The sequence below is a fragment of the Engraulis encrasicolus genome, chromosome 1 (genome assembly GCF_034702125.1).
Source record: "Engraulis encrasicolus isolate BLACKSEA-1 chromosome 1, IST_EnEncr_1.0, whole genome shotgun sequence".
NCBI lineage: Eukaryota > Metazoa > Chordata > Actinopteri > Clupeiformes > Engraulidae > Engraulis > Engraulis encrasicolus.
In genome coordinates, this window is record NC_085857.1 from 43,106,469 (window position 1) to 43,131,353 (window position 24,885).

The window sequence follows — 24,885 nt, forward strand, 5'->3', positions numbered from 1 at the left end:
ATCATTTCTGAAAAGCGTTTCTATGAATCAGCTGCGTTTTGATCTGCGGTGAGTACATTATTTTATTTATTCATATAGGCCTATATAATATCCATCCATGTGTATTACTAAATACTAACTGTACTGGGCTATACGGCTATAAATAATATAGCTAGGCCACGGATTGTATTTCTTATTTATTTACTGATTTTATTTGTCGATGGAATAGCCTATTTGTTCCATCAAATTGTGTCTGTGAAAAGTTCTGAAGCAATTGAGCCTATTGTGTAATAGTGTGCAGGTTAGATGGCTATCATTTTTCTAAATCTTGCATCCGTCCTTCTCTCTCAATTGTTTCCCTTTAGATGTTTGAGAACTATATGAACTTCATGAGTGCATAGAGCCCACTATGGCTCGAGGAGCAGAGGGTGACTGCCCTGAGCAGCGCCCCAAGAGCAAGAAGCGGAAGCGGGCACGTGCATTGAAGCTCTGGTTCTTCAGTTTGTTCCTGTGCTGCGTCAAAGCCCCCGTTGAGGACACTGTGGAGGTGGGCATGATCCCCCAGAAGATCCACGGCGTCCCCAACACCACGACCACTGCAACCCCTGACAACCCCCAGAAGGCTCTAACCCGCCAGGAGATTAGAAGGAGGGTGAAGGTGGGAAAAGCCAGGTGGGAAGAACAGAGGAGGAAGAAGAAGAGGGCCTGGTATTCTCGCCTTTTGCCAAAACTAAAAATGCCTAAACTAAAACTCCTGATCATTCCCAAAATCACAAGTATTCCCAAAGCCAACAAATTTGTTAAGAAAACTGTGAAACCACCAAAGATGAAGAAAATCCAAGACGACTCGACCACGACTCGACCACACATAGACGACTGTGCCACCAAAGGAAACCAAAGTCCCAAGGAAAAGTCTGCGCCACACTACCAAGATGACTGGCCCAAAGAACCAACAGCAACACCTAACACCACCAAGGCAGAGAGTGAGGCCTGCCCAGGGATAGTTGTGGAGAAGATGAAAAAAGACCCTAAAAGGCTTATCGATCATACTGACCTCGAGAAAACCCTAAAAGCCATGGAGGCGGTTGCAAACCTTGCTACTCGGACAGAGCTTCCCCAGATGCCAGAGCGATCCAAACGAGTTGTTACCTTTGAGGAGGCCACTAAAGTGTGCAGCAAGGTAGTCACAAAAAAACAAACCAAGAAAGACCTGGAGTGGCACTCAGAGGCAACTCAAGGATGCAACACGGTGGTCGCGAGAAGAAAACAAACCAAGAGAGACCTGGAGAGCCACCCAGCTTTACCCAGAGCCTGGAGGAACCAAATCAGAAGAGCCGCAAAGAGCAATGTTGACCCAAAATGTCTAGCCTTCCAAAAGAGATCCTTTGATTTCAACAAAAGCCTCAGCCAGCTGCTTGTGGTCATCATGATGCTCATGATCTTTGCCTGGTTCTTTGCCAGCAGCTCAGGAGAAAATGGTTATTCATCCAACTCGTCAAACTGAACTGTGAGCCTGAACTGAACTATCAAACAACACCAGACAAACTTTTTATGGTAAAAATAAAATGTTTATATTTTTAATCACAACTACAGTCTATTCTCTTCCTTTTTAAACTGATTCCATTGACAGTGATAGTTAAAGTCTTTTAAAATAAATAAATTAATTAATAAACAAACAAACAAGCAAGCAAGCAAATAAATTAATACAGGCAGGCAGGGAGAAAGCGAGAGATGGCGAGTTATGAGAATGATGGAAAGTGTTGTGTCTCGTCTGTATGAAAAACCATCCACACAGCATTGCTATTTTCTTTAGGATTCCAAAAACTCATTAAAAAAATAAAATAAAAAAGGGGTTGCACAAAAAATGACAGTGTCAGTTGGAAACCATAACCAAAAATTCCCCCCCTAGGCCTTATATGCTTTTGTCCTTTATCCATAAAGGCATACCAACAGGTCAAGGGTGAAAAAGGTGAGATGGGTGCAGCCCCATCTAGTTTTAGTCAAGCATTGGCATTTGTACCATCTGACCAAAGACACACTACCCCCCTAATTATTCTTTAAAGGGACACTGTGCAGGAAATAGTCAAAAAATATACTGCAACTATGCTGCTCATTGAAACTGGGCTGCCTATTGACAAATTTGATCTTTACATGAAAGTTTACTAAGTAATAAACAAATATTTTCTAGTATGGTTCAAGTACAGTCATTTTTGCAGCTAAAAATGGCTATTTTTGGAAATTCAAAATGGCGGACCATGGAGAAGATCCCCCTTTTCATGTATGAAAAGTGCAATTTTTCCAGTCATAATGAATACTTAGAATTTGATGCTGGTGGTAAGTATTCATGAAAAAGGTAACATTAGTGAATGGGCAGCATGAATTCTGGAAATAAACAACTAAAAATCTCACACAGTGCCCCTTTTTAAAAAATCCCTTGATGAATAGAATAAGAAGGTTAGTACCTGATTGAGGAAGTCGATAAGGCAGCCGTGAGCCTTCATTTTGTCCTCCAGCTGGTGCAGTAGAATCAGGGAGGTCAGAGGGAAACCAGCGCGCTCTAGTGACAAAACACAACCATCACAATGCATGAGCTACATTACTGATTACCAAACAGGGCAGGGGTACACATACTGTACACGAGGTGCAAGGTGTACATGGGCAAACACACTGGAGGGCGCACATGGAAAAAAAACAAAATCAGTAACAAATGAGGAGGAGAATAGTCACCTTGGGATAGAGGAAAAAATATAGAGCATGAGTGAGGGGGTACTGGTGTAATGACAAATACGCAAGATTGGCAAAAACTGAGCTACAATGTAATCACATTTTCTTTCAAATCCTCACTGTAATAGACCTCTAATCACATTTACTTTCAAATCTTCACTGCAATAGGACTGCATTCACTCACAGTGCAAAACAGATAGTTGAAGAACCATGATTAGTAGCGCTGTCTTCCTAATCCCCACCTGTGGCACCCTGGTCTTAAAGAAACACCAGCACATTTGCCCTTTCCTGCACCATCAGCTGAAATCACCGCGACATTTGAACCCTTCTGGACTGCTTAATGACAAGCAGCACGCTGTAATCGTACTGTAAGCCCATCCTTACAGGGTTTTCTCCGTGTTCATCATCTCTTGCGGCTTAAAGCCCGCTAGTCTCCTCACACTGCTACCGACCAACTGACTTGACTATCAGGGACGGACTCAAAGACCACAAAGCAACTTTGTAATCTTACTGCAAGCTTCTCCTAATGATTTTTTCCACCGAGTTTATTAAATCTGGTTGGCATAGAGGTCTCCCCATTCATTCCTCCATGCCATATGACATTTCTTTTAGTGGCAGAGCGTGGTGCAGCTACAGATAATGTCACTACGGACTAAATGTTTTTATTTCGCTTTACTGGATTATCTAAGAAACATATTCATTGCTTGTACATTAATAACCCAATTATGAATTAACCCATTTTAGCCTGGAGCGACATATACGCTGCATTCATGCTTTTGAGATTTTAGGGTTTTGTAAAATAAAAAAATCAGGGTATGTTCGAGCTGGATGAACACATTCTAATGCAAAATGAGGGTGATAGCTTTTAAATGCAACTTATTTCATGTTTTTATGTGCTCCGGAGGCTGGGATATTTAGGTTTTAATAGGCAGAGGGCACCCTTTCACAAAAAGGGTTGAGGCTAAAATGGGTTAATTGATGGCTGTGGTTGTAGCACCCTGACGTCGGCTACTAAAAAATACCAATGACCCATATACAGTTGAAAGCAGAGGTTCACATACATTGCTTGAAAAGACACACAATCAATGTACTCCCCCCAATGAGCTGTCTTTACAAAGAAAAAGAAGATTGTGACAGCGGGGCAACATTTTTGCATTCTCTATGGAGGCGGGGCATCAGCAAAGGGCGAGTACAGGTCGAGGACGGGAGTCAGGATAATGGCTATGGCTGTAACAATATTGTATTGAACCGAGAAATCGTTCTTTGTCCGAGAAATCGACTTTATCACGGTGCAAGAAGAAAACATTGTGATACGCTCTTTCTAGTTCTAGTAAGCCTTCAGTCCAGTGTTGGCAAATGTGATGAAAGCAAGTTAAATAATTTAAAAAGATACATTTGGAAGATTTGTGGGGTGTATCGAAACATAGGACAAAAATATGAATATGAACCGATGTGATATGAACCAAATCGTGAGCTGAGTGTATCGTTACAGCCCTAATAATGAGGTGTAGCAACTCACCGTCTGGCACAGACTCTGCCCATCGGGGGTCGGAGGCGGGAAAGTCGTCCACCAGGTCGCAGCTGATCTGGGCCACCACCTCGTCCAGCTCCGCCCCCTCTCCTCCGTCCAGCTCGCTGGGAAACAGCTCGTCCACCACCGCCTGGGCACCCACCAAGTCGTGTCTAACAGGAGAGAAACAGGAAAAACAGAGGGCATCACCAATCCAGGGTTCCCACTCTAATTCAGATATAAAATTTCATGATTTTCCATGACTTTCCCGACCTAAAACAGAATTTCCATGGCCACTTCCATTCCAAAAAAAATGACGTTAAAAAGTTTTGAAAGTGTAAAAACGGAATATTATCTTCACCCCTAGAGCCGACGCACAGCCACCGCCAGACTTCAGTGGGCTCATTGCATTCTAGAATGTTGCACATTAAAGCGTGAAACCAAGCCGTTTCTGGCGAAGCATTGTTGTACAACCAGTAAGAAACAATGTTATACACCAAACAAAAAAGTTTTTGCTTCTACACAACGGTGAAGAAAATTCCATAATATGCCATGACTGTCCATGCCAAATGGTAAAATTCCATAACTTCATTGACTGGAAAAACTTTTATGAAATTCCATGATATTCCAGAAATTCCATGATATTCCAGAAATTCCATGACCCGTGGGGACCCTGAGAGAACCAGGAAGTAGCAGAGTAGAAGCAGCAGAGCACATGTAATCAATGGTTATTGATGAGTCAATGGTAAGATGTTTCAGGGTAATGTCAATGGTAAAAGGTACTTCTTGTTATTGCTGAAGTCAACGGTAAAAAAAAATGTTGTGGATGGGAATTGAAAGTCGTGATTTATGTTGTCGTCAATGGTAAAAAAAGTTTTGATTAACAGTCAAAGGTTTAAAATGACATTGATCCAGAAAGTCTGAAGGAGTTGTTCAGGCCATCAGCCAAACGACACCATATTGGTTAGTTGTTTGTTTTTGTTTGCTTGCAAAAACAGGCACCTACCGACAGAACTGCAGGAAAGCTGATTTCAATAGTTTGATCTTGTCTTCTTGTGCTACTTCGTCCATCTTGGGCACTTCCATGGCGGCAGGCTATAGACATTAACACAACAGGCAATTATTATACAATTATTATGCAAGGAAATGCTTCATTTGATCAATATCTAAAGCATTTACTTCCAACCATGTGGACAGTCAAAGGTAAGCGGTTAGGGTGTTGAACTTGTAGCACTAAAAGTTGCCGGTTTGACTCCCTAACTGCCAGGATTGTGGGGGGAGTAATTAACCAGTGCTCTCCTCCATCCTCCTCCATGACTGAGGTACCCTGAGTATGGTTGTGTCCCGCCGCACTGCTCCCCAATGGCAGCTAAGCACCGGCCCCTCTCTGCTGTATCCTTTTCAACGCCCCCCTAGAGCTCCCCAACGCCCTCTGGGGGGTTGTACCACCCCGGTTGAGAAACACAAGTGTAGTGCTGCCCCTCTCCTGGTTACCTCTGTTCCGGGTCCTGCCACAGAGGAGCAGAGAGAGTCCTCCATCATCTCAGGCAGCATGGACGCGCTCTCCCTGGGTACCACGGCAACCAGGCCGCTGTTCTGGGTGAAAAACACCGGCAGGTTGGCACACACCCCTCCGCCTCGCAGGCGGTCACCTGGGAGGGACAAAACAGCGGTGACGCTTCTGAGAATGTGTAGGCACTCACATGGTCTTTATTCAAATACCATTCAACAAAGACGCTTTTGCACACCTCTGTAGTTGGGCAGGTGGGTATTATCCCAGTGGGGTTGTCATTCAAGTGTAAAGAATTCCTGCACACTGTCCATTCCACCGACAAACTTTAATCCAACGGATGACCGAAACGTTGTATTAAAGTTTGCTAGTGGAATGGACAGTGAGTGTGCGGGATTTCTTTATACTTTATTCAAATACCCTCATGTCTAATTGAAATGTATTTGTATGTTTACAATGTCAGAGAAAAAGTCAATGTCGTCATTTTTTTCTGAGGTCAAACCAATAACTTTGTGTACTTGACTGTAAAATATGGTGACAAACCAACAGCAAAAAATGAACCACAAACTGTTCAGAGTTAATCTGAATTCTCCATGTGTTGTGTTTAACTTTTTCCAGGTTTGAACGTTGTCCAGAGATATACAGTATAAATGCTGACATTCAACTCAAATCAACTCCATTCAATACTTTCCCAGCCCAAGACACATTTTCAGTTTACATTAAAGTAACAGACCTACAGTGCACACCAATAACGAGTGCTCCCATTTTGAAAAGTAACATTTAAAAAAAAAAAATCAACAAACACAAGTTTCCAAGATTTCCAAAAAAATCATGGACAACTATGTTTAATTATATAACTTAAATTACAAATTTTTTTTCCATTTTTGCTAAATTATGGTGCTGCCCTATGCATATTTTGGAAATAACTGGTATGTTTATTGAAACATTGTTCAAAATCGTTCTTTTCAAAAGGGGTGTACTCATCATTAGGGTACACTTTATGTGTGACGGAGGTGTTCCTGCACAGTTTGTCCCCCTCGGGCCGCGAACCTGCCATCTCGTCAACTACATCGGTTTGGCAATGGGAGTCACAGTACGAGCGCGCTGAGCTAAAGGGCCGGTCCAATAGCCCAACACTACCGTACTGTATTGAGGCTTCGGGAGGGAGGTTTACTAACGATCCACGCCGAACTCTACTAGTTGGCCTCCGTAACATATGTCCCGTCTGCCACTGCTCACCTGGGTCAGTGAAGGCGATCCTCTCCTCTGGCAGGGCCCCTCGTCCCCGGGTCATGGAGCAGGTGAAGACCAGCTCTTGGTTGTACAGGTAGGCAGCCCCTCTGCAGGCCCTGGGGATCACCAGGTGGGTGGTGTGCATCTCCTCCTCACTCTGCAACCCACACACCAAGCAATGTCATTAAGCCCTTAACGCAGAGCCCACGTTATATCCTTACTGTCACCAAAACTGTAATGGCTATGAATTAATCTGTTACTAAAGGCTCTCATTACGGTCATAACAATGTTGTTATGATGTAGTTGAATATTTTCAGCAAAAAGTTCAGTAAGAGGCTACGCAATGTCATCAATAAAGGCATGATTTTGTTTGTGTGGATGAACGATTGCTTTCCTGCAAACTCTGCGCAGTTTTGAAACCTTGCTGACTTGCTCAAATGTTGCTAAAACATCGCCAATGTCTATATAAGTGTAACCCACTGAAATATTACGGTTACATTTATCATCGTATTTCCTATGTGTTTGTCTATATGCTTGTCATTTCAATTCCCGTGCACTAGGTGGCAGTAGAGACACTGTTAGGAAGGGAGATATGTAGATGAAGAGCACTGGTTGCTATGGACACAGAACAAGATACCAATGAAAGGAAAAGATCGCATTGAAGAACAGTAGAGAGAGAAAGAACATTACAAGTTAAATTATTTACTTTATTTTCGTGAAACAGTTTAAGAATTTTATTTTGTTTAAGTTGTGATACCTTTGACAAGCCAGATTCGTTTGAAAGAAGTCCCGGACAGTGTTAATACTGTAATTTTTCTGTCCTTTCCTCCGGTGAGTTTTTATTTTCATGTCCTCCCGCGCTAGTCGCGATATCAGCTGTCTTTGTTTTGATTCACGGCATTTGGTGACAAAATATGATCTGAGCATAAGACACATCTTGTGAAGATGTGTTACATGAATATAGTTGTATGATATTGTTGTGTAAGCTTATTTTGAGAAACTGTAATGTATTTTGACTACAAGCTAAAAAACCAACTGGAGTTGAACTGAACTGATGAACCAACTGCCTATGCTCGTGAATACTGTTTAGAATGTTGAGCTACTAAGCTAGCGACTGGGTTTCATTTTGTGCAGTTTATGGACTGAATGGACTATTACGTTTCAGAAAGGACAAGAGTGAATAAGAAGAGTATTGACAGTATTGTTACCCTGCTATGCAGGTTGGTTTTTTTTAAGAGCTTGATTCCCAACGAACTATCGCCGAACTTCCCTGGGTGCACGCGCGGCCAGCAGCAGTGACTGAGGAGCGTCTGGCCACTTGTCTCCTACAGCCGCGTCTCGTTCTCCATCCAGGCTCCAGAGATAAGGAGATCCATTGCACACACCCGCACGTGGGACACACAAAAAAAAACATACTACCCGGGTAGATTGACACTTTTGGACGTTGATATTATTTATTTATTTATTTAATTATTTTATTTTATTTCTTTAAGCCAGAGCTCTGAGGTTTTCTTTTCTACTTTCTTATTTCTTCTATTTTTTCTATTTATTCTTCCTCCTTGATGAAAAGGACAATACCAAGGACAATCTAAGGAGTCTATACAGAGAAAAGAGTTCTCACTTGAGTGTTGTTTTTACATGAATAAATGCCGGCAATACTTTGAAACTTTACCTACTGGTCATAGTTATATTATCCTTACTCCTCGAAAAGAACCTTCGACTAAGGGTGCTCGGTAAATTGCTATTTATAACTTATGCAGAGTACTCTACCTTACATAATTTGGCGAGCCTGCTCCCAGGAGTTGGATAATTTTATTTTTGACTTTTTATTGCCGGTTGACTTGAGAGATAGATGCTATTTTTTCTCTATGTTTAATGTTTTGAAGTTTAACAGTGAATTGAATTTACACATTTTGGGTGACTATGGATTCTGAGAATGCCTATGGTGTTAATTTAAGAAATGCTGTGTATATTGAAGGTATTACACTGCATGACACTGATGAGCAGATTACTGAATTTTGTTCCACTTATGGAACTGTAGAAAGGGTACTACGTGTTAGACAGACAGGACAAGTAAATGGCGTTAAAGCCCTTGTGGAGTTCGAAGCAGAGGAATCAGCTAACCTATTTGAAGTAGTTGAATACTTTCCCAGTCCTAGATACCCTGAGATATTGTGGCGTGTAGGTAAGGCTTATAGAATGACTCCCACTCAGCAGAGAATGACCCCCACTCCTCAGAGAATGACCCCCACTCCTCAGAGAATGTCACCTACTCCTCAGAGAATGACCCCCACTCCTCAGAGAATGACACCCACTCCCCAGAGAATGACCCCCACTCCCCAGAAACCCCCCAAGGCCGAACTGCTACACTTAATTAGCGACATTTCCTCTGATAGCGAAGCTGACTCTGATGACCATAGCATTCCCCTAGTTCGTAGGAAACACACTAGTGCATACCCACCTCAGTTTTATTCCCCTGAACACACCCCTAAAAGTAGATACACTACAGGGCGTTCATTCCAATCCCCCCAAAGAGTATTCAGTGAAGACATTGTCAACCCACCAGATGTGCAGAAGATAATAGTAGAGCATGTGATTAAAAACGACAAAGTTGATGCTTCAAGCCAAGGATTCAAACGCCTTCGTCCCTTCTCAGGCAAACTTCCCAAGCCTGCTAACGAAGCAGATTTCCAGACATGGTCTCTCCACGTAGAACTGATGATTCAAGACAAAACCCCTCTTGACGTACAGCGACGTCAAATCCTAGAAAGCCTTCTCCCCCCAGCCTCCGATCTAGTAAGACAGCTAGGCCCACATTCAGCCCCCTCTGAGTATGTGAAGCTCCTTGAGTCGGCTTATGGACTGGTGGAAGACGGGCAAGAGATTTTTGCAAGATTTCTCAGCACACATCAGAACGCAGGAGAGAGAGCCTCAGAGTACCTGCAGCGACTTCAGGTGTTGATCACCTCAGCCATAAAGAGGGGTGGTATTGCCAAAGCTGACGCCAACAACCAGATCCTGCGGCAGTTCCAACGTGGATGCTGGGACCAGTCTCTCATTCTGTCCCTGCAGTTAAGCCTGAGAACAGACACGCCCCCAGATTTTTCTGATTTCCTGCTTCAAGTGAGGACGGAGGAAGACCACAGAGCGGCCAAGCAAGATCGGATGCACCGCCATCTAGGCAGCACAAAGACCAGGTCCATGAATGTGCAGCTAGTGGAAGAAGCATCTTTCTGTCATGACCCGAGCCCCAATGTTCTTCAAACATACATTCACGAAACCGAGGCTTTACGCAAGCAGGTAGCTGAACTAAAAGTGCAGCTCACAAGTAAAAGAGAGCAACGACAGCAAAGACATGCCATGCAAAATCCCCAGACTACAGACACTGGAACCTTTCCGGCTAGTGCCATAGCTGCAGTACAATCCCATCAGACACTTCCAAAGCCCATGCCAAAGCCGTGGTTCTGTTTCAAGTGTGGCAATGACGGACACTTAGCAAGACAATGTGAAAATCCCCCCAACAAACCACTGGTAGACCAGAAATACAGAGAACTGAAGACCAAACAAGATCAATGGCAGACTCAGAACGGGCATTTAAACTGGACAGGGTTGCAGTAGAGGGACTCACTGCACCCTCACACGAACGAAAACGTCCCCCAGAAACCCCAACAAGAGAAACTGCTTCATGTGAAAGCCATTCCCCAAGCCAGCCACTGGGAGGTGCTCTTCCAGTAGGCTTAATAGGCCCAAAGTGTACCTCTGCTGTTGTCATCGAGGGTGTTCAGTGTGATAGTCTGCTAGATTCAGGTTCCCAGGTCACCACAGTTTCCCAGTCCTTCCACAAGACACACCTCCCACACCTGCCCATTTACTCCATCCAAGATTTGCTAGACATAGAAGGGGCTGGTGGTCAAGAAGTGCCCTACTCTGGTTACATCCAGGTCAGCATTGATTTCCCAGAGAACATCATGGGGAAACATGTGACGATCCACACCCTTGCACTTGTAGTGCCTGACCACAGAACCAACTTGCATGTCCCCTTGTTAATTGGCACAAACGCTCTGGACCCCCTCTACGAAAATTGTGCACCCACCCAGAATGAGAAACACAGACACGATAGCAGCAATTCCTCCCCACTTGTAAAGACCCTGTACAACAGATTCAAGATGAACCAGCAGAATGGAAGAGTGGGCACTGTGAAGTTACAGAGCAAAAAGTGTGTCATCATTCCTGCAGGAGAAAGGATAGCTTTGAATGGATACGCCAGACATGTCCCTGTGTCAACGAACGCCACTCTCTTAGTTGACCCCCCTCAGTCCAGCCTACCTGCCGGCCTCCTGTTCTGTAGCTATATCATGACAAGTCCCTCAGTCCCCTCTTTTAAGTTGCCAGTCCTAGTTAAGAACGAGACCGCACATGACATCAGACTTCCTAGAGGCCAGGACATAGCAAAGCTCTCATTCCCCACGGCTGTGTCATGCCTACCTGCACAGAGCAACAAAGTAACCCAGAGTGAGCCCCCATGTCCCGGCCCGTCCTCTGCAACCTGTAACACCATGCATGTGTCTGATGGTGGCAAGCTCACCTTCGACTTCGGTGACTCTCCTCTGTCTGCGGAATGGAAGGAAAGAATTACAAAGAAACTTAATTCAGTGTCAGATGTCTTTGCACTCAACGACCTCGACTTTGGCCATACCACAGAAATCAAACACAAGATACGCTTGTCAGATCCAACCCCATTCAAACAAAGACCCAGACCAATCCATCCTTCCGACTATGAGGCTGTTCGGAGACACCTGAAGGAACTTCAAGATGTTGGTGTAATACGAGAGTCAGAGAGCCCCTTTGCCTCTCCAATCGTTGTGGTTAAGAAGAAGAATGGTGACATCAGATTGTGCATAGACTACCGAAAGTTGAACAGGCAAACCATCAAAGACGCATACGCTTTACCCAACATTGAAGAAGCCTTCTCAGTCCTCACCGGGTCGAAGTGGTTCTCCGTCGTGGACCTCAAGTCTGGCTACTATCAAGTTGAAATGGATGAGGACGACAAGTGTAAGACGGCGTTTGTGACACCAATGGGCTTCTGGGAATTCAACCGCATGCCTCAAGGAGTCACCAATGCCCCCAGTACATTTCAGAGAGTTATGGAGAAGTGCATGGGCGGAATGAACCTGAGAGAAGTCTTGGTCTTTCTCGACGACATCATTGTGTTCTCTGACACGCTTGAGGAGCATGAAGACCGTCTACTGAGAGCTCTTCAGAGGGTGAGGGAATTTGGCCTAAAACTGTCGCCAGAGAAATGTCAATTATTCAGAACATCTGTGAAGTACCTTGGACATGTTGTGTCTGCAAACGGAGTAGAAACTGACCCCCAAAAGACTGCTGCCCTGACAACGTGGCCCCGGCCTAACAACATCAAAGAGCTAAAATCATTCCTTGGATTCGCCGGGTATTACCGAAGATTCATAAAAGACTACTCCAAAATCGCAAGACCTCTGAATGACTTGACAGCTGGGTACTTACCACCAAAGAGGAAGGTGACCTCCCCCCACAGCAGCTCTCATCGACCCTCGAGTGCTGACTACAAAAAGCCCTTCAATGAGAAATGGACACCAGTCTGTGAGGATGCATTTAACACTCTCATTCAGAAACTCACCTCAGCCCCAATCCTTGCCTTTGCAGACATGAAAAAGCCCTATGTAGTTCACACTGATGCCAGCACTCATGGACTTGGTGCCGCATTATACCAAGAGCAAGATGGCAAATTGAGAGTGATCGCTTATGCGAGCAGAGGGCTGAATCGTTGTGAGCAAAGATATCCTGCACACAAACTTGAATTCCTCTCTTTAAAGTGGGCTGTCACAGAAAAGTTCTCTGACTATCTGTATGGGGCGAAGTTCACCGTCATCACAGACAACAACCCACTGACGTATGTTTTGACATCTGCCAAGCTTGACGCTGCAGGCCATCGCTGGGTAGCAGCCCTCTCCAGCTTTGACTTCAACATCCAGTACAGAGCTGGGAAGAAAAACCAAGACGGAGATGGCTTGTCAAGGCGACGTCATCCAAACGACCACTGCGAGCCTGATCCCACTTCAGATGATGAGGAGAACCGTATCCAGCGTTTCCTTGCACAGTTCCTCCAGGAAAACAAAGAACCTGACTTCCCATCTGAGGCTGTGAAGGCAGTTTGTCAGAGGCACCAGCACTCTTCAGCATCAGACAAGGGGCCAGACTATGAACATCCACCTGTGCCAGTTGAGTGTTTGGCGATGGAAGTTTCCGTTATCCCAGAAGCATTCTCTCAGACCGATGTACCTGGATCCTGTTCGTTGCCACGGATGTCTCTTGAAGATTGGGCCCGCGAGCAAAGACAAGATCCAGTCATCCGTAGAGTCATCGACATCGTGAAGGAAGGGAAGCGACTCTCCTACAGAGCAAAGTGCCGTGAAGACAGAGAAGTCCAGTTGATGCTGAGGGCAATGGACCAGTTCGTCTTTTCAAGTGACGTCCTGTATAGAAGACGAGTGAACCAGGGTGAACCTTCTCTTCAACTTGTCCTCCCAGTCAAGTACAGAAAAGCTGCCCTGGAAAACCTCCATGATGCTGTCGGACATATGGGCACTGAAAGAACACTGGACTTAGTCCGTGCCAGGTTCTATTGGCCCCGTATGTATGTTGATGTGAGTGAGAAGATCCGAACATGTGAGCGATGCATCCGAAGGAAGGCGCATGCTGAGAGAAGCGCTCCCCTGGTGAACATCAAGACCAGTCGTCCCTTAGAGTTGGTGTGCATGGACTACCTGTCGTTAGAACCAGACGGAAGAGGCACAAAGAACATCCTCGTGATAACAGACCATTTCACCAAGTACGCAGTGGCAGTCCCTACAGCTGACCAAAAGGCAAAGACTGTGGCTAAAGCTCTCTGGAACAACTTTCTCATCCATTACGGATTCCCTGAACGGTTGCATAGCGACCAAGGACGTGACTTTGAATCAGCCCTGATCAAAGACCTCTGTGCATTGCTCAGCATCAAAAAGACAAGGACGACCCCTTACCATCCCCGGGGGAATCCTGTTGAACGTTTTAACAGGACGCTGTTAGAGATGTTGGGGACGCTGGAAGAAGGAGACAAGGTTAAGTGGAGGGACTTCGTACAACCCCTTGTACATGCATATAACTGCACTAAGAATGACACCACAGGCTACTCTCCTTACCAGCTGATGTTTGGCCGACAGCCAAGACTCCCACTTGACATTGCATTTGGACTTACCCCAGAAAGTCCCAGTAAAATCTCCCACTCAGAGTATGTCAAGAATCTGACAGAGAGCCTAACAGAGAGCTACAGACTTGCCACTGAGAACAGCCTGAAAACTGCTCTGCAAAACAAACGCAGATTTGACAGCAAGGTGAGAGAGTCCACACTGTTACCTGGAGACAGAGTTCTTGTGCGCAATGTTGGCATCAGAGGGAAGCACAAGATTGCAGATAGATGGAGTGAAACGATTTACAAGGTTATCAAGCAGATCCAAGACTCCCCTGTCTACGTCGTAGTCCCTGAGCACACAAATGGCCCTGAAAGAGTTCTACACAGAGATTTACTTCTGCCATGTGGCTTCCTCCCATCAACTGTCAACAATGAACAACCTGAGCAGAATAAGCCCCAACAGAGACCTGACAACTTACCTGCTCCTGATCCCGATCAGCCTGCGGCTGAAGAAGAGTCCAACGACAAAGAAGAGGAGTATTATACCCTCTATGATCAACTCTCAGGGGAGTCAAGAAATGCTCAAGCTGAACAGGAAAGACCGATTCCAGAAGTTGAAAGACCTGAAACTGACCAGTCAGCCACTCGTGACAGTCGGCTGAGAGTTGAACCAAGCCCTGAGAATCCAAGTGTGAGTTCTGAAAAGTCTGTCCTTGATCCCGAAGCTCCAGCATTTGAGCCTACCGATGATGAAGCAAGTCTGTCCCCCAATCTGTCCGAATCCGAGTCTGTGACAGCTGAAAGTGTTCCTGAAGTTCCTGCAACAGATCCCAGAGAGTTCCATAGCCCTGGAAGTGAACGAGAGGATGAATCACCTCGGAGGACCAGTGGAGATGTGCTGGAACGGATGGAGGTAGAAGATGCTGAAATTGCCCCTGACAGTGAAGTGCCACCGAGAAGATCGGCTCGAGAGCGAGCAGTCCCCCAAAGACTTACATACCCCACTCGAGGGAACCCCCTACTCACTGTAATGCATTCCATCTTAGCTGGTTTAGACCAAGCTTTCTCCCAGACCCTAGTTGATGCCCCTTACATATACAACTTGACCCCCTTACCCACTGATATAGTGTAGGATACACTTCCAGTGTAGTGTAGAACATGCAAGGATGCATGCAGATTAAGGAGGGGAGGATGTAACCCAGTGAAGTATTACGGTTACAATTATCATCGTATTTCCTATGTGTTTGTCTATGTGCTTGTAATTTCATTTCCCGTCCACTAGGTGGCAGTAGAGACACTGTTAGGAAGGGAGATATGTAGATGAAGAGCACTGGTTGCTATGGACACAGAACAAGATACCAATGAAAGGAAAAGATCGCATTGAAGAACAGTAGAGAGAGAAAGAACATTACAAGTTAAATTATTTACTTTATTTTCGTGAAACAGTTTAAGAATTTTATTTTGTTTAAGTTGTGATACCTTTGACAAGCCAGATTCGTTTGAAAGAAGACCCGGACAGTGTTAATACTGTAATTTTTCTGTCCTTTCCTCCGGTGAGTTTTTATTTTCATGTCCTCCCGCGCTAGTCGCGATATCAGCTGTCTTTGTTTTGATTCACGGCATTTGGTGACAAAATATGATCTGAGCATAAGACACATCTTGTGAAGATGTGTTACATGAATATAGTTGTATGATATTGTTGTGTAAGCTTATTTTGAGAAACTGTAATGTATTTTGACTACAAGCTAAAAAACCAACTGGAGTTGAACTGAACTGATGAACCAACTGCCTATGCTCGTGAATACTGTTTAGAATGTTGAGCTACTAAGCTAGCGACTGGGTTTCATTTTGTGCAGTTTATGGACTGAATGGACTATTACGTTTCAGAAAGGACAAGAGTGAATAAGAAGAGTATTGACAGTATTGTTACCCTGCTATGCAGGTTGGTTTTTTTTAAGAGCTTGATTCCCAACGAACTATCGCCGAACTTCCCTGGGTGCACGCGCGGCCAGCAGCAGTGACTGAGGAGCGTCTGGCCACTTGTCTCCTACAGCCGCGTCTCGTTCTCCATCCAGGCTCCAGAGATAAGGAGATCCATTGCACACACCCGCACGTGGGACACACAAAAAAAACATACTACCCGGGTAGATTGACACTTTTGGACGTTGATATTATTTATTTATTTATTTAATTATTTTATTTTATTTCTTTAAGCCAGAGCTCTGAGGTTTTCTTTTCTACTTTCTTATTTCTTCTATTTTTTCTATTTATTCTTCCTCCTTGATGAAAAGGACAATACCAAGGACAATCTAAGGAGTCTATAGGCCTACAGAGAAAAGAGTTCTCACTTGAGTGTTGTTTTTTACATGAATAAATGCCGGCAATACTTTGAAACTTTACCTACTGGTCATAGTTATATTATCTTTACTCCTCGAAAAGAACCTTCGACTAAGGGTGCTCGGTAAATTGCTATTTATAACTTATGCAGAGTACTCTACCTTACATAATAAAAAAAAGATTACAACACAAGGCTTTAAAAGGCATTGGTACCTGAAAGGCTGGGTTGTGTTTGGTGACCTCCACAGAGATCTCATCGCCGGTGAGCGGGTTGCGGTCAGGCACCGTGACCAGGCAGTAGTAGACCAGGCAGGGGGTGTCTGCCGGGTGCCAGGCTGCAGCCAACACCACCACACCCTCCCTATGGTTCAACACAAACCAATTAGAGGAAGACCTAAAACACCCAAGACGCTGCAGCCAACACCACCACCCCTCGAAGCAGCACAACACAAACCAATTAGAGCAGGGGTGTCAAACTCAAATTCAGAGAGGGCCAAAATCAAAATTAAGGACTAAGTTGCAGGTCGAACTCAATCTATAATGCATGTCAAATGTTCTCACAGGCGAAATAAAATGACTGGGACAGAGTTTGACATCCCTGAATTAGAGGAAGACCCAAATGACCAACAGGCTGCAGCAAACACCACCACACCCTCAACGCAGCACACCACAAATCACTGATTCAAGTCCCAAACAGCCAATAAAGGAAACTAAATGGTTTCCTGACATTTCTGTTGAGCAATTTTGAAAGTATTCTTTAGAAATATCTGTAATACATGTAATGCTTAATAGAGGCAATTGTTTATAAAATGTTTTTTTTTTATTCCTGTGAGAACCAAAGTTATTTAATATACATATCCAGCCGATCCCCACACATTTATCTTTTGGAATAAATAAAGGAACTCCACTCAAGTGTACACTTTGCTACACTATCATTTTGTAATCTCATCGTTCACCTGTGGCTTCATCTCTATTCTCTGTTCTGCATCATGAATTTGAATAATTCCCAAGTGTGATATAATGTAATGAATGTAAAATGTAGAAGAGATTACAGAAGGACGGTTATCTTACTGGCTCAGTTGCATGTCCAGGTAGGCCACATTCACACCTGCTTTTATCTCATCATAGTTGGCTTCAGATCCCTAAAAAGAAAACCAATATTGCACTTTATTAGCCGACCGGCAGTTGCAAATTTGAAAGCTGAAATTGATTTGATTGTTGCATGCTGCCATTGTCACACATCCCAGCGGTTTCTAACATTTCAGTTTCTACCTGTGTAACAATGCATGTTAAAAATAATAACCATTTAATAATAACAATTTATTGCGTTATTATTACATAATGCCTTAATGTTATTACGGTATGCATTGCCACATTTGGCCAGTTGTCAGGTGCCAACGTGTAGCCCCTGTTGGTGGTAGCATCCACCTACCCAGATGGCATCGGAGACGCCCTCCGCCAGGCTGTTGATGCCACTCCAGCTGAGCACCTGCTGCTCGCCGGCCTCGTCCACCTCCCACTTGTTCAGGCCCCCGGAGGTCAGCGTGTACAAGCTGCCCGTCTCAGCCACCCACAGCACACTGTGCACCTGTGGACAATGGAGGAAACAAACAGTAATCACCACACAGCTTTGTGATAACTTTCTGTTATATACTTACATAAATACTGTTTGAATCCCCCCCAGTAGATGTGCACACCCATTGCCAAAAATGTCTTTCTATGCTGCCATAGAGAGCCATGAAGTTAAAAACACGAAGGCAGAGACTGGACAAACTGGACAATAAACATTCCAGTCTCAATTCAAAGATGGTAAGCAAGCAGTGGCTTTGTCGGGCAGTATGCCCAGTATTGTACTGGAATTATTTATACAGCTTCAAATAAACAAAGGGACGACTAAAAGGACAAAAAATCCATTCTTCAATTAGCCAACATGATGGATAACTCAATGCATCTACTCATGGTGATGTGTATAGTGTGTGTGTGTGTGTGTGTGTGTGTGTGTGTGTGTGTGTGTGTGTGTGTGTGTGTGTGTGTGTGAGAGAGACACTGACGGTGATGTCTGTGGGCGGGGCGAGTCTGCCGAAGAGGCTGGAGACGCGGCGTCCGATGCCAGACAGCATGCTCTGGCCCTGCAGCAGGACCCGCTGCTGAGGCTTTCCGGAAGCATCCGCTGCCACCCGCACCATCTGACCCTTGTAGGAGGACACGATGTAGCTGTTGCCCTGGAAGAGCACCATGGAGAGAAGAGCAGGAGAGGGAGTGAAAATGCATGAAAAGGGGTTAATGGTACTTTAAGACAGTAAGACACCGCCCATGTTATAAATTAGCTGTTACCAGAATGGCAATGACTAAGTTGTAATATATTACTAAAGGCCCTGTGTACACAGTCATAGTGGTGTACTAATATGGTAGTTAAGTTTTTTCAAATTTTTTTCAGCATCGTTTCACCGGTGGAGCGATGTGTATTCAGGGGTTTTAGTACTCGGCACATAATTTGAAATAATTACATGCCAGAAATTACAATGCAGCCGTTTGCCTGGAAGGAGACCATGGGGGGAAAAGGTGACGATAAGACACTATACTCAGGCACAGCAAAATACAGCACATCACGGCAGGTAATCATGAGAATGGGAGCATAGTGGGATCAGTTTCAGACCGCTTGCAGATAATGCATCGTTAACAGATGATGGACGTCTTTATATGACTGTACTGGCAGACCGCATAGAGGGTGATTGGTGAACCCACCCTTCTAGTCAATGTGGTCCCCGTGCGTGAGCTTGGAATATCGGAGAAAAAAAACCCAATAGCACTACTCAGGCCATAAAGCAGCCAAGCATACTGTCCGATCTGACCCGTTTTTAGCAGGCAGGCACTGCAGAGAAGTTCTTTCAGCACGTTGTACAGGACTTACTCTGAAAACTACCACCATCTTGTGGTGAAGTTGTTGAATAGAGAAACTACATTAAGAAGAAACTTCCAATTATAACATGATTATGGATCACTCACCTTCACTGCTTCGATAAACTTGCAGAGGTTTTCCCAAAGTTGCAGGGAAAACGTGTCATAAGCAGAGGAAGAAGAAACGTATATATGAAATCAGTCCTCATGGCTCACTCACCTTCACTGCTCCGACAAAGTTGCAGAGGTTCTCCCCAAAGTCCACGCTGGTCTCCGTGTAGGTGCCCTCGTGCACCAGACTGGGCCAGAACCGGGCTGTGCCCTCAGGAGACACCGCCAGCACGCTGATGGACTGGGGAAGCACAGATAGATGGAACATAAGGGCAGTCATGGGTAAGCGGTTAGGGCATCAGACTTGTAGCCCAAAGGTTGCCGGTTCGACTCCCGACCCACCAGGTTGGTGGGGGGAGTATTTAACCAGTGCTCTCCCCCATCCTCCTCCATGACTGAGGTACCCTGAGCAATGGTACCGTCCCGCCACACTGCTCCCATGGGGCGCCATTGAGGGCTGCCCCCTTGCACGGGTGAGGCATGAATGTAATTTTGTTGTGTGCAGTGTCACAATGACAACGGGAGTTGGAGTTTCCCAATTGGGCTTTCACTTCATATACTGTAGACATGCATGGAACAGTAGTCGAGTGTAGTGACTAGATGACTCGTTTATAATCCGTTGTCTTTGTTGCTACTACGATGTTACTACTTGATGTTACTACAACGAGTACAAGACTATAACTATTGCTACTGATATCGTCTTCTTTTCAGTATTTTGAAAAGAGAAGTAGCAGAAGTAGTGTTTATCAGATCATTGTGTTTTACATAATTATTTTATTGTGTTGTTTTACATAAATGACATTCTGTTACATTTGGAGGCACAGTTTTCCACTGCTCAGGGTTGCTTTGGTCACACGCTAATGTCTTCTCTCCATGTAGAAAAGCAAGTAATGTCTTGTTTCAAATGGCCCTTTATAGTGCGGTCGTATTAGGCTCAGTCATTTCAAATTGGTGTTAAAGTTTGGTTTTCACTTCCAAATTGAAGTTTAGGGCCTATAAAACAATTTGAGTTCGAGTGTCAAACACACAGGTAACAAAATGGCCTGCGGGGGGCGCTCTAAAATATATAAACTGCTATAACTTTTGATTATTTAAACCAAATTTAACATATGATATATGTATGGATTCAGCATGAAGAGGTGAAACCAGTGAGCTAAGTATTCGGTTACCATATTAAAGACACACTATGTAATAAACACACTTTTAGCCAATGGGCAGCAAAATCCTGGCTTTTTTAAGATAAAGGGTGGAAATGCCCTCAAAGTTGCAATGAAACATCATTTATTGTTACAAGCTATTGTAAATAAAGCCTGGGTTATCACTTAAGTTGATTTGTTCAGAATATCCCTGAAGCACACAGATACTTAGGATACCTATACACAAATATGACTGCATAAAGCCTATGTCATACTTAGCACCCAACTTGCAACTTTGAGTTTATGAATTTAGGATCATGAGTAACAGCTTTTTTTCAATCAAGCCATCATTTTATTCACAAAAAACTTTATATCTAAAAGAAAGTAAATCAATAATAATAATAATAATAATAATAATAATCATAATCATAATGATAATAATAATAATAATAAGGATAATGATGATGATGATATACTATGAGGAACAACAGTTTTTCCGGCATTCAAAAACAAACAGAAGACATATGGCTAACATTTTTCCCAATACTCCACTCTACAATAACTATGACAGAGAACAGATACAATAACAGTCAGTGGTCAGTCTTAGAAATTGCATGTGCACTTGCACAGATGTGTGCACTTTAACTCTGCCTTCATGCACTTGCACCAAGATCTGGCAGGACTATTTGTACAAGTACTAGTACAGCTGCACTTCACCTCTAGTTGGAATACATCTTTGGCAACGGCATCTTTTGTAGTGTAGTCCAAAATCTGTGAACTGTCCATTTGTTACCAGATTGGCAGGCATTTCTGGCAAATGCAGATAATAAGATTTTTTATTCCCGTCAACTGTGCTGGTAACAAATGGACAGTTCCCAGATGACAGAGATGTCTTCATAACAGCAGATGATTGTGTCTTCCATGTATGAAATAGTCCTATAGTATTATTCAGTATGCTTGCCAAAGGTCTCTGCCTGCCCCAGCAAGCATACTAATTGTTGTCCGACAGTTTATTATTTAGTATGCTTGCGGGAAAGCATACTAATTGTTCATCGACAGTTTATTATTATTCTACGTTTTTCCATTCACCTCCATTCATTAGTATGGTGGCTTTGAATCGTTGCAGCGTTGAGTGCCAAAACGAACAGCTGGAAAAGGGCTCAAGGTGGTGTATTTTTCGCTGGCCTACCCCCTTTCATTCGTTCACCAGATTCGTTATCCTCAGTTTTCTCTCTGTTTTCCCCTCATTGAAATGAATGGTAGAATGGTCAAGATGATGATGTCACAAACTGTGGCAGTTAGAGTGAAAGGTGACCTGTCCAGGGGTTTTTAATAGAATAAATTAAACCGCTTCACCTTTCGATTAGGTAGGCCTAAAGGCATTGTCAGAGAGGTCTTGGCTCTGAATACAAACTGTGTTAAGATCATTAGCCAAAAATGTTTATGAGAGAGAGCAGTTTTAAAATCCCTATGATGTGACCCCATTCACTTAGAAAAAATGTGTGAACAGCTCAACGCATAGGCCTGAATATGTCCACTTTTTGACTGAACCATTTGGCCTAGAAAAGTGATCTCAACTTTGACATGAAGAACAGGGTTATGCCATTTGTGTGTCAATATCACTTGACAACTTGTAAAACTTTTGGAGATAAGGCTGCACATATTACTCAGCTATTGACTGCCAAACTGTCACCTTTAGAATCTTCATTCATACACTCACACATGCAGCCTTGTAGAACCTGGACAACCGTGGCCTAATATGCTGCTGTGGCCACTCTATACAGTAAGTGGCAGTGGCCTACTGGGTATCAGGTGTTGGTCTGTCAGAGGGTTGCAGGTTTGAATCCCACCCTTACCTCTCCCTACCCACCCATTGCTGAAAGGCACCTGAAGCATCTCCATACATGCACGTGCCAGCGCACACACACACACACACACACACACACACACACACACACACACACACACACACACACACACACACACACACACACACACACACACACACCTCTATCTCTTTCCCTTGTTTTTTGTGTGTGTATACGACAGCTCTGTATGTATGTGTGTGTGTGCAGAAGCCGCAAGCATACTAATAGCATTGTCTCTCCGGAAATGCAGTTTTAATGATAATAATAATAATAATAATAATATTGATTTATTTTCTTCCAGATATAATGTTTTTGTGATTTTATGTGTTAATAGAGTATGGCTTGATTGAAAAAAGCTGGTACTCATGATCTTAAATTCATAAACTCAAAGTTGCAAGTTGGGTGCTAAGTATGACATAGGCTTTATGCAGCCATATTTGCGTAAAGGTATACTTGGTATCTTTGTGCTTCAGGGATATTCTGAACAAATCAAGTTGAATGACATCCCAGGCTTTATTTACAATAGCTTGTAACAATAAATTATGTTTCATTGCAACTTTGGGGGCATTTCCACCCTTCATCTAAAAAAAACCCTGAATTTTGCTGTCCATGGGCCAAAAGTGTGTTTATTACATAGTGTGTCTTTAATCTGGTGACCACATACTTAGCTCACCAGTTTCTCCTCTTAACCCATTGACGCCGGTTGTTGCGTTATGCAACATTGGCCCTGACGCCGGTTGTTGCAAAACGCAACATTATTGATTTGTCAATATTTTCAAGACGCATAGGAGATGCAATGCACAATGTTTTGTTCAAATACACAAGAGGTGGGTGTTCTCGATTTTTTAAAAGATCATGTAGCAAAAAAAAAAGTTTGATTCGTCGACAAAAATGTCAAACGCAATCAACCATGCTTGCTTCTGCAGACGTGGGTTGTTTAGCCATTTCACACAGGCAAAAAAAAGAAGAACAAGAAGGCTGTGGTTCGCAAGACACGCTGTTACAGCTAACATGATGTTCAGTTGAAAGGTAATGAAGAGATTTTAATCGAGGAAAGGAAATATGATTGAAGACCATTTAGATAGAGAGCAGGAGTGTGATTTGCCGCGGCCGCATGAAGAGGTGGGCAAGTGGCTTCCAAATAAACAGTCAGATTTCGCCCCCGACGTTACCAAAACTTCACTCCGACACTCAGGGCAATTGGCGAAGGTGCCAATATCTGAGGAAGCACGTCCTTCAAATATATTTCAGAATATTTTCACTGAGGAACTTTCGGATATGGTGATAACCTATTGGTGAGGCAGACAACGGTAGACATGCGAATTATAGACGCGCGGCCACACATCCAGCTCGAAGTGGAGCCCCGTCTCAAAATAGGATATGAAATTGCTCATCGGTCTCTGCATAACGTTTGGAGGAATAAAACGGCCATACTCGCCGGTGGGAGAGCAAGTGGCTGTATCAGACAAATGTCCCCCGATTTATGGCAGAAATGACTGCCTAATAATTATAATAGCCTAATAATGATTATTATGATTTAGTTATAGTCGGCTATTGTGACAGTAGCAATAGTAGCCTAATAGCCTATAATAAATAGCAGCATCAAGCATTATCCTGAAAGCACATGAAACTTTTTTTCAATCATTTTATTATGAGATATGATTTTTTTAAGGAATATGTGTTAGTGTTAATGCTGAATGAGCATAATCCCGTGAAAGGAGAGGATTTTACCTTTTAAATGCAATTTGTCCCATGTCCCTATGTGTTCCAGACGCTGAGATATTGAATTTTTCATAGGAGTTTTCAACCAATTTTTCTTATCTCAAAAACCCCTCAGGCATTGGGGACCTTTTTTAAAAACTGGCTCAGGCGCCAATGGGTTAATGCTGAATCCACACATACCGCATATGTTACATTTGGTTAAACTAATCAAAAGTTATAGCAGTTTATACATTTTAGAGCGCCCCCAGCAGGCCATTTTGTTATCTGTGTGTTTGACACTCGAACTCAAATTGTTCTATAGACCCTAAACTTCAACTTGGAAGTGAAAACCAAACTTTAACACCAATTTGAAATGACTGAGAAAAAATGCACATGCCTACGACCCCACTATTATTAATAATGTTATTATTGTGACATGGAAAAGTCTTCATAGAGTTATTCAAAGAAGACAAAATTCCGAGGCACCCACAGGGTAAGAAATAATATAAAAGCTTTCATTTAACTACATTTGCCCTGAAGATGGCCATGCTGGCTGAAACATGTTGGCGTGTTTTTAATTCTTAGCCCAGTATCAATAAAGGCTCTTTATACTCGCCCTATCCTTGTGAGTGCCTTTGGATTTTCTCTTTTTCTGAATAAATAATACT

At 43.6% G+C, this 24,885-nt stretch overlaps 3 protein-coding genes and 1 long non-coding RNA gene across 4 annotated transcripts in view; 3 read left to right on the plus strand and 1 right to left on the minus strand.

Moving 5' to 3' along the window:
- nup133 (nucleoporin 133) overlaps nt 1-24,885 on the minus strand; it is a 52,474-nt gene that overhangs the window by 22,075 nt on the left and 5,514 nt on the right. Inside the window, exons 5-14 of the mRNA XM_063202876.1 lie at nt 19,622-19,753; nt 18,555-18,725; nt 17,936-18,091; nt 17,575-17,645; nt 16,717-16,864; nt 6,963-7,113; nt 5,708-5,865; nt 5,220-5,308; nt 4,223-4,386; nt 2,442-2,536 (exon numbers count right to left, since the gene is read on the minus strand). Of these exons, the coding sequence (XP_063058946.1) occupies nt 2,442-2,536; nt 4,223-4,386; nt 5,220-5,308; nt 5,708-5,865; nt 6,963-7,113; nt 16,717-16,864; nt 17,575-17,645; nt 17,936-18,091; nt 18,555-18,725; nt 19,622-19,753 (1,335 nt within the window). The remainder of the gene's footprint in view (nt 1-2,441; nt 2,537-4,222; nt 4,387-5,219; nt 5,309-5,707; nt 5,866-6,962; nt 7,114-16,716; nt 16,865-17,574; nt 17,646-17,935; nt 18,092-18,554; nt 18,726-19,621; nt 19,754-24,885) is intronic.
- LOC134434972 (uncharacterized) lies at nt 4-1,566 on the plus strand. Its single transcript, XM_063183715.1, has 2 exons — nt 4-48; nt 345-1,566. Exon 2 carries the CDS (start codon nt 389-391, stop codon nt 1,481-1,483), a length of 1,095 nt encoding a protein of 364 aa, XP_063039785.1. The 5' UTR covers nt 4-48; nt 345-388; the 3' UTR covers nt 1,484-1,566.
- LOC134452479 (uncharacterized) lies at nt 7,602-8,627 on the plus strand. The gene is made up of 2 exons (XR_010035470.1): nt 7,602-7,787; nt 8,177-8,627. It is a non-coding gene; the product is annotated as an uncharacterized LOC134452479 (long non-coding RNA).
- On the plus strand, nt 13,812-16,482 carry LOC134452454 (uncharacterized). Its single transcript, XM_063202855.1, has 2 exons — nt 13,812-15,719; nt 16,109-16,482. Exon 1 carries the CDS (start codon nt 14,066-14,068, stop codon nt 15,296-15,298), a length of 1,233 nt encoding a protein of 410 aa, XP_063058925.1. The 5' UTR covers nt 13,812-14,065; the 3' UTR covers nt 15,299-15,719; nt 16,109-16,482.